The sequence below is a fragment of the Astyanax mexicanus genome, chromosome 20 (genome assembly GCF_023375975.1).
Source record: "Astyanax mexicanus isolate ESR-SI-001 chromosome 20, AstMex3_surface, whole genome shotgun sequence".
Classification (NCBI taxonomy): domain Eukaryota; kingdom Metazoa; phylum Chordata; class Actinopteri; order Characiformes; family Acestrorhamphidae; genus Astyanax; species Astyanax mexicanus.
The window spans coordinates 16,779,040-16,789,635 of record NC_064427.1 but is presented as its reverse complement, the minus strand read 5'-3'; the positions used below and the strand labels follow the sequence as shown (position 1 = coordinate 16,789,635).

Sequence of the window (10,596 nt, the reverse complement as noted above, 5' to 3'; positions counted from 1 at the left end):
AGATTTATATCTCCAGTTTGCTTTAGCTCTCCAGGTTTAGTTTTAATTAGCTTTAGTCCATTTGGTTTAGCTTTATCTTTCCAGGATTAGCTTTAGATTTATCTTGCCAGATTTAGTTTTAACTGTAACTTTCTGGATTTAGTTTTAGCTTTAGCCTTCCTAGCTTAGCTTTATCTGTTTATGTTAAGCTTTAGCTGTCCAGGTTTAACTTCTGATTTATCTCTCCAGGTTTGCTTTAGCTCTCCAGGTTTATTTTCTGAGTTTAACTTTAACTTTGGATAAAAAGAGAGCATGAAGGACAGCCTGATCTCAGTACATCTCTGATGTATGGATGCATCCTCTGAGACTTTGGGCCAGAATTAGACCAAGATTCAAACCAGAACCTGAGTGATTTCCCCTATCTACATTGTTAATGACATTTAGTGTTTTTATGAAGCATAAAAAGCACTTAATGTTCAAAGCAGAGTAACTCCAGGACCAGGGTTGAGAAACACGGAGGAAAGCTGTGGGAAAACATGAGATGACTTGTTTTTGAGAATGATGTCAGCAGGTCTATATGAAGCTTTCCTTGTCTGCAGGAGCAAGAAATCACCTGTCTTTTGTTTTTGCTCCTCGGGGCATCTTGAGGATAATAACCGCCGGTGTCTTAAACAGACATCTGCGAGAGGTTGATATTTATCAGACCTGGTCTGGATAAAGGAGGATTCTGGGAGATTTATAAGGGCAGATTTCCTAATTACTATGTGGGTCTTCTGCCAGCCAAAACTATTACTCACTGTTCTTATGCATATTGACAAAATATATTGGGAGCATGTAATTAAGTATGCACCTGAATGTGTCCAGAGTGTAGCGCCACCCAGAGGAAGTCATTGTCCCCTGCAGCCAGGAACAGTAGTCCGTCAGGGCTGGACGTCCGAAAGCGCACATGTAGGGAGTTTTTACTGGACGTTTCCACAGTTTTCAGCTGGACAAAACCATCCCCGTAAAAAGAAGCTGTAAAATAAAAGACGAGAGATTAGTGAGTGTAATCAAAAATATTAAATAATGCGCAAATAATCTCATATATCAGTTTTAGTTTTTACTTTAGCTCAGTCTTGGACCTTAGTCTCAATTTCTACCTCACTGAATCAGCATGAAGTCACACTTTTACAGTAAATTAAATTGTAACTTGTTCTTATGGCCTACAACACTGCGACCACATAGTCAAACACTGTATACAATGTAAGTGAATATTAGTGCTGGGCGGTCCTGCCTGGAGAAACATAAGAACAGAACTCCTGGAGCTTCTGCTGCTGCTGCTCTTTGCAATATGAGTAAATATAGCCCTTTTAAATATATTAATAATGTAACATCAAAACAACATTAGATAATAAGATAATATTTATACACTCTGAACTGAATGTTTCTTAACTAAAGAACCAAGGAAATTGTGATAAACAGCTGCTTTAATACAGTACTTTAATGCCTCTATAACTTCAATAATAATATTTTGTAAATTGATATTAAACATTTGAGAAATATATGTTTTATTTATCTGCTGATGCAATCAGTCAGTTTCCTTTTTATATTGTATAATTTTTGCAGAACAAAGTAAACCCAATAGTAATCAAAGCCTTAGTTTAAAGCCTTAATCTTTGATATTATATGTACTCCTAACAGTACATTTTATATTTAAGCCCAGTCATGCAAATAAATATAATTAAATAATAATAATTGTAAAAATGCCGTGATAAACCGTGAAACCGTCAGAATCTTGTGAAATACCGTGATATACATTTTTGGTCATACCACCCAGCACTACTGAATACCCAAGGAAAGGTAGCCCAGGTGTGCAAGACTACACAGTGATGGCGAGGAAAAGATGGACAGTAGTTTGGACAGTATAATGTAACAGAAATAATTGCAATAAATTATATTCTTGTCAATATATGGAAATATATCCTTATCCTTAAATGCCCTTTATTAAAACGAATTAAATCAATCTACAAGCTCATTAACAAAACAATAGACTATATTGATGTCAGCAAAAATGTTTGACGTTATCAAAAATCTGTATATTGTTTAATAATGTACTTTATTTATTGTGACAGGCTATGTGCAGCTTTTGGAAAGATAGCTACTGGGCCACTTTCTCTCAGTGTAGAAGCGTAGAGCTAAACACATCCCACACATTCCATTCCAGACGTCACCAGAGGGCATGAAATCCCCATCAGTTCACCCTCCACCCCTGTATTACACAGCTGCAGACTGGTGCTTATCACCAACCAGTTAAAGTGGATTTAAAGTGGAAGTATTTATGACATATCCAGTATAAATCCCTTCCACATACATTAATCATACACTCAACACTAAAGAAATAGTTGCACCCAGAAGGTGCAGAAGTGTCGGATTGCAATACTGTTCAGCAATGCTGGTCAATTGCAGATTGTGCAGCTGGATTTAGGGCGTGTCGGTGTGTGTTTGGTATCGTGAGGGCACAAAAAAATACCCGGCGCAGCTCAAAATGCACAAAAGGCATGAACTAATTCTCTTAATTAATCATGGATGTGGTTCATTTTGGGCATAACGTGAAATAAACCAATCAGTGTGTCAGTTGTCATTCCTTCCTTTAAGAGGCAGGTGAGCTCTGACTTTGGCACGTTTGTATCTAAACAGCGTGGAGCTTTTGTGTGTCTCAGCAGAGACAGATACTGACCTGTGCGTTCACACTGTGAAGATACACTAGCAGCACATTTAAGAGAACAGCAATGTTATTTTATTTTTTATTCTGTTTATTGTGGGGTTAAAGGTCGGGTTTAAGCTCAAGGAGTACCTACAGGAATTGATTGACTGTTGTCAGGGTTTTAATCAGTCAGTGGAGCTCCTGTGTTTTTCACCACCAAAATAAGTAGAAACACGCCAGAAATTTACCAACACGCCCATCAGTGTAGATATATTCCTAAACTCTAAACAACATATTTTAACAGTGAGTGCACGAGGCGTGAAAAAAGACTGTTGACGGGGTGTAAGATAGCAATGAGCAGTATACGATAGAGGCCTTAGAATGATATGGCGCTGATAACGTTGTGGACAGGCAGTGTCCTGTTGTTATATTGCAACAGAACGTGCATTCACTAGTGTCAGGACCTCATTAATGTAACTTTCTCAAGTCACGTGCTGCTGTTTTTTGTTTTACTTTTTTTTGATCAGTGAAATTAGTGCTATGCACTTTGTTGTGCAGCAGGCACGTGCAGAGGGTGAGGGGGCTGGAGCACCTGCCCCTTTGGCTCTTACTGCCCAAAGTGCCCTTTTGTCCATTTATTATTTTTTGTAAGTGTATGTGTGAAAGTCATACCCGTTTTGGCCGGAAAACTACCGTATTTAACCCCTCTTTCCCGCCATCTTCATGTATTAGTATTTCCCCGTAAATTTTCTGTACTGTATTAAACAAAACAAAAAAACAGTATTAAGCAGGAGACATGCCGCTGTGTGAATGGGAAAACTCTTAACGCCAATCATGGTGCAGGTTCACGGATAAAGTCCCACCCTTTAGGAGAAACAGCCAATCAGCTCGCGGATCAGTTTTGCGGAATGTGGAGGAGAGTTAGTGTGAGTGGGGAAGCCCCCCCCCCCCCCCCCCCCTCGCTGCATGTTTTAACAGCGGCAGCAGCAGCTGACGTTAAAACACATATGGACATACGGGGTTTTTCTAAAAGAAAGGTAACGGTAGGTTAACCATGTAAACTGTGATTACACTGTTTCTACTAGTTGGTTAAAAATACACGTCTGAATCAAAACACACAGATCAAACCCACTGTGTGCTTTATAAAATGCAGCTTGTTTGTAGTCAGTCAGCTTAACTTTGGAATTAGATAGATAGGTAGTAGATATATATATATATATATATATATATATATATATATATATATATATATATATATATATATATATATATGTATAAATGTAATGTTTACATTGCCCTGATGTCCCTGATAAGCCAATAATTCTTTCATTTTCAAATTGTGTTCATTAATTTAGGATTGCAGGACTTACTGTCAGCTATAATGAATGAAAATTCATTTAGCTGTTAGCTAGAAGCTGGATGTAGAGGAGTTTAGGAATTAAGGAATTTTAGGAATTTAGTACAACACTGGATGATGTTGACAGTTTAAAGCAGTTTTCTTAACCCTGATCACTGAACTAAAATTGTGTATTTTTTCCAACTGATCAGCTAATAAACAATACTTTATTAAGTTTACCTGTTAAAATCCTTTAGCCCCCTATGGATCATAAATCAGTCATTATGTATATCAGCAGTGTAATAGACACATCATACCACCACTTACTTTATTAGGTGCATTTAAAGCAGAAAAAGCGTACAGGGGTCACTAATAGGCGGACCGCGGTCCAGGTCCGGACCTAGATGTTGTCCATTCTGGCAGGGAAATATATACAGGGAAATAAACTAATAAACACAAAGCAGGGGTATATACAAGGAGCTAGGGAACACGGAAATAAACAAGAAACTAGAAACATTAAACAAGAGATAAACACAGAAACTAAGGCGCGAAGAACAGAGGCTATGAAACACGGAGAAACACAGAGAGACAAAACAACAGAGGTTAGTGCAAAGACCAACGAGAGACAAGTGACAGAGGAGATCTATTTAAACCACATGTGTCAAACACAAGGCCCGCGGGCCAAATGTGGCCCGCCACGTCTTTTTATGTGGCCCGCGAGAGCTTGTAAGATCTTAGTGTCTATAATAAATAGGTCAGAAGCGTCCTTTGACCAAAAAATACATTTCCTACAATGCTTGTCGATTGTATTACCCGCAAAGTTACGGCTTACTGCCACTACACGGCAGTGTAGTCATTGATGTGGAAACCCTGCCGGAGGGAAGGTGTAACTTCGCGGGTGGAATTGAGACATATAAATGTTTATCCCATAATGTCCAGAAAAAGAGAAGTTGATGCAGACGGACGGCTGTGCTTCAAGGCGAAAGACCGGTATGCCTTTTGTGTTACGAAGAGTGTTACTGACCAAAATAAACGCTTTTTAGGAGAGATATAAGTTCTGTGTAAAAATTTATAAGACAATAGCTGACAAAATCTGTTTTAATGACGTTAATAAACATCACTGGGACAGCGCTAGTCGCAGTTTCACCGCAGCAAAGTACGAGGACGTGAATCACTTATCTAACCAGCCTTTACTGATTTCTGCCCTCAATAACCCTTTCAATAACCTCCAATAGCCTTTAATAGTCTTCAGTAGCCTTCAACAGTCTAACCTTGCAGCCGTGGTGTGTCCACTAAACTCCGTAGTTATAAACATCCTGAGGTTAGCAGCGTGCTAACTGACCTGTTTATAATGTAATCCCAGCAGTGACTCATGCTCTAAACGGCTGCTGTTAGCTGATTGGGCTGAAAGATGAACTGTAGAGAGCTGTATTATTCGGTTACAAAAATCTTTATTTCATACACAGAAGAACTTAAAAATTGTAAAAACGCTCCAGACTGGCTGAGCTGAGCCCTGTAGCCCGTGGCTGGGCTGTAGCTCTGACTCAGTAAAGACTGCGGACTTGTGGTGCTGCTGCTGCAGCTCCCACTAGTGGTTGGATGAGGAACTGCTAAATCTGAGGAAATGCTATGTTCTTAACAGCTCACAATTTTTGATTTTATATTTATTAAGCCTTATTTCAGTTAATAATTTCAAAGTTAATATAACTTGATGTCATTTCTATTCACTTGAATAGTTTGGTTCTTGATTGATGGAGTTTTTGGATTTCATGACATGACAAATTAAAAGGATTTATGTTAATAGAGCAACAAGCAAACATTTTTTCCATGCAACTGTAATATTTGATTGAATAAATAATATATTGAGAGTTATTTAACATTAAGGAGTAATTACATTCATTTACATATATTACATTTGGTTACATTTTATTACATTTATAAGTTACATCTGGCCCTCGGAGGACAGCCAATATGCCAATGTGGCCCTCGGCCAAAATGAGTTTGACACCCCTGATTTAAACAAACAGGAAACACACTAGAATTGTAAACACCTGGGGAAGGGGCGGAGCTACAAATGAGACATGTGGTGGAAAACTACTGAGACAGGAGACACAGAGGAGCACAGGTCACGTGGGGAAAACACACAGAGACATGAGACAAGGCCAGAACGTGACATCAACGCTAAAGCAACCCCCAGGGGACAAAAAGCATTGGCAACTTCCCCCATCAGTTTTACCCACAACATAAGTCTGATACAGTAATAATATTAAATAAAATAAAACTGCTGTTTTAAAAAAAGCTGATATTTTGGCCAAGTTCAGCAAACATTTCTCAATATATTGTATGATTTGTCATTTATGTAATTATTATTATGACAGGCAGGCGCAAATCTAATATAAATAAAATCAAATATAAATATAGCATTTTTAAACAAAGTGAACATACAGATTCACATTATTAGACTCGATATGTTAAATTATTGAGGGTGTTTCCATTTATTTTATGATAGGTTGATAATGTAATTATTGTGACAGGCCTATTTAAAACAATAAATATTGTCGAAATATACTAGTATGTGTAATTTGTTTTGTCTTTAGGTTGTTGATGACATAAAATACTGACAGAACTACTAGGTTTCTTCAGAATACAGTATATAATACTAAATCGTAACGCAAGATGACCCACTGCCATTCACATTCACAATTCTGATTTACTCTACGACAGTCGTGACTACCCACCAAGTTTCGTTTCTGTTCCTTGATTATATCCTTTAATACTCTTATAAATGTCGTATCACATCATATTCCTAAATGCTCACACAACACGTTACGGGAATTAACCGCTCGGCCTAATCAACCCTCCACCGTCTGCTGCTCTCCGACCCCCCCCGATGGCCTGGAGCTCTTTAGATAGACTAAGTGCTTCACAGTTCAGGGCTCAGTGTGTTTAATGCTCTATAAATTCAATATATTCAATTAATTCAGGATGTTAATGCACTGTGAGTGCCTGTTAAAAGCACAGGAGCCGAGCGGTATTTGTAGAGCAGTGTGTCAAAGCTTCCAATTGGGATTAAACGTTATCTGTGGGAGAGGATAAGCTGCATGATCAACTGTCTGAATGAACGTGTTGTATTATCATGTCAGACGCACAACAGGCACTGTTCATTACTCCATTCATTACTCTGTAAGTAAAAGTATAGATAGTAGTTAGCTTAGTAGTTAGCTTTTAAAGCTTTTTACTCTTTAAATTAAAAAAGAGCACTTCAGTTTTTGAATCAGTTTCTCTGATTTTGTTATTTATTGGTTTATATTTGAGTTAAATGAACATTGTTGTTATATTCTATAAACTACAGACAACATTTCTTGCAAATTTCTAATATAAATATTTTCATTTAGTGCATTTATTTGCAGAAAATGAGAAATGACTGAAATAACAAAAACGATGCAGAGCTTTCAGACCTCAAATAATGCAAAAAAAAAAACAAGTTCATATTCATAAAGTTTCAGAAATCAGTATTTGGTTGAATAACCCTAGTTTTAATCACAGTTCTCCTCCACTAGTCGTACACACTGCTTTTGGAGAACTTTATGCTGCTTCACTCCTGCTGAAAAATTCAAGCAGTTCAGTTTGGTTTGATGGCTTGTGATCATCCATCTTCCTTTTGATTATATTCCATTATGCCTAGAATTACATATAAAGATTTAATGTTCGATAAGAAATGTTATTCAAAATGTTAAACATTTTGCAGTAAATCTGCAACTGTCAAAATATAATGAATAACTAAACTAAACTCTTTAAATCAATATTATCAATATTTCCTGGAAACAAATTATACAGTTCATTTTATTCCAAACTTTTAGTTTGTTGCGGTTTTCTAGTTTTTTTCTAGTCTAGTTTCATATTTAAAAATGTGGGGTTCATTCCTTTTAAAAATTGATTTGAAATTGTTAACTAAATGGAGTAGAGATTGAAGAGGCATCTTCTCAAAATGTTCCGTAGGGGAAAATCTAAATTCTTTCATTCAATTTTCAGTATGTAAAAAAAATATTTTACAGCATATACATTTTACATCATAGGGTTTTGTATCACCTTCACCTGTAGCCCGTATACGGACCAAGGCCTGTTAAGGGTTTAAAACCTCCAGCAGCACTTTTAAAGCAACACACACTAACACCTCATAAACCACCACCACAGTTGTGGTCTCTAATATGAATTAATGCCATGTGAGCCTCTTTCGAGACAAAACATGCTCAGGTGTTTCTATTTAGCCCTGCTTCAGATCACTGGATTAGTGCTCTCTGAAGAAAAGGTTTTGGCTCTTGCTCATGAATATTCATTCATGCAAATATATCGCCTCTGATTAGCTAACAGCACTGCAGCAAAGAACGCCTACCTGCCTCCCCCTACATTTTACAGCTCTAAAATTCAAAGCACAAAATGTTTTCAGAGTTACAGCTTTAGTTAAATATAATATAATAAAGATACAGCTCTGAATGCTTGATAAAGTTAACCCTTAAAACTTCACTTAAAGTTGCAAAAAAAAAAAACAGATTTTGCTCTATATCATAAAATCCGACTCTGATGATTCTGCTCCGTAAAACAGAGCAGAATCAACCGGAGATCCGATTAAAACCTATAGTTACTTACACAAGATAGCTAACACTAACTAGCTCTGTAAACAGAGCTGTAAACAGAGTAAACAGAGCTGTTAGCTTCTCCTTAGCAATAGCTCCTAATGCTGTAGCCCGGGTTAAGCCACGCCTGTGGGCGGTCCTGAGCCGAGGTGGGCGAGGCTTTTAAGTCAGTGGTTGATGTAGACACCCTAACGTCTCTCTGATCAACTCGTATTTCTGAGGATTTTTGTTTACTAGCTGCTGCAGACAATGGAGTCTGAAGAAATGTGCAGCATCATAAACAACTCAGAGAGACCTACTGTATTTCACGAAGGACAAGAAAAAGAGGATTTTAGCGGATGGGCATCTTTAATAGCACCAGTATTTAACATAAACCATAATTTTTAAGTGTTCTACAGAAAGCCGGTTGTGTTCCTGCTGAGACATAAACAGAGATAGTCCTCCAGTCAGTCCTGAATGAGGTAAACAGCAGTGTGGATATGAGGATAAAGAAGATTATAATTAATCCAAAGCCAGACATGAGTGTAAGTGACTGAAGGGTGTTGATAATATCTCACACACAGTAGCCTGTAGCTTTGTAGCTCTGAATACTGTTATTAATAGTAATTACTAGCTATTACTCCTGTTAACAATGTCACTGGGGTTACCTGTGCACCAGGAGACTTAATTCAGTAAATAAAGTTAAGAAACTTCCATTTAAAACATTTTAACACAGGAAACAGAAGAGACACAATAACAATCATCTAACTTTAGGAACACTTCTAACATCTCTAACGTAAGAACTCTGGTCCTAATGCTGGTTTTTCCTGGTAAAACTCAAATTATACGCATATTTAATGTAGTTTTTATCTTCCTCTGAATAATATAAAGAAAACAGTTTTAAAATCAGTTTTAAGTGCTCTCATTTTTTTTTTCCAGAGCTGTATTACCAGAAACACATATTCTCAGTGGAATTTTGACTAGTCATGTATTACCATTGATTTACATGGAAATTTCACTCAATATATATATGTAATGTATATATGTAATTACAGATATCTGTAACTGGAGTTATTATTGGTAAACATGTAAGTGAGAAATAAGAGAGAGTCAAATTCCATGTATTCCAATCAATGGCGGTATAAAAGTTTCCCTTTAATGATATTTATACATTCTATTTTTTTTTAATAATAGTTCCTACTAGTCAAATCTGCATCACAAACAGCTTAAATATGAGTTTTTACCAGTTAAAACTTTTGAATTTTGTCAATTTATGTTAACTCAGATTTATCACAGAAAAAGCTTATTTATCTTCTTCATATATTCATAAAACCTAAACATAAAAGTCTGTATAGATAAACTTGACCATATACTCATATAAAAGAAAAAACAGAACTACATCTACAGCTGTTAAAACTGCTGTTTTTAATTTTATAAAACTTTTCCTGCACCAGATCCACCATCAGCTCTCACCTCCCTGAACCAGAGCTCCTATCAGAACCAGCAGAGAGAGCGAGCTCCACAGCAGGCTGCTCCCCGCTGGAGCACACTTCACCATGTTTCACAGCTGGCCGGTTCCATTCACGCGCCGCTCCTCTCTCTTCAGGGTGCACGCGCCGGTCCCCGGGGGAGATATCCGCAGTCCCGCGCGCCCCGGACTCATCCTCAACTTCCCCGGGTCTACTACAGCTCGCGAGCGCTTTACCTGCACGTCACCAGCGGGAGAGACGTGATGATGTAAAGAAAAGCCCCGCCCCCACAAGCCCTGCCTCACTGCCCTGTGAGTCTATTAGAACCGATTATTATAAACCATATAAACTCAGAAATAATCTATCTATCTATCTATCTATCTATCTATCTATCTATCTATCTATCTATCTATCTATCTATCTATCTATCTATCTATCTATCTATATTGCTGTCTGTTACTTTATTATCTATCCATCCATCTGTCCATCCATCTATTTTACTGTTTGTTACTCTAT

At 37.4% G+C, this 10,596-nt stretch overlaps 1 protein-coding gene across 1 annotated transcript in view; it reads right to left on the bottom strand.

Annotated features, from left to right (window-relative positions):
* Window positions 1–10,331, bottom strand: part of LOC103040857 (chondroitin sulfate proteoglycan 4-like) — a 29,619-nt gene extending 19,288 nt beyond the window's left edge. The window contains exons 1-2 of the mRNA XM_022680966.2: window positions 10,085–10,331; window positions 830–993 (exon numbers count right to left, since the gene is read on the bottom strand). Coding sequence (XP_022536687.2) covers window positions 830–993; window positions 10,085–10,169 — 249 coding nt within the window. The 5' untranslated portion in view covers window positions 10,170–10,331. The remainder of the gene's footprint in view (window positions 1–829; window positions 994–10,084) is intronic.
* Window positions 10,332–10,596: the final 265 nt, after the last annotated feature.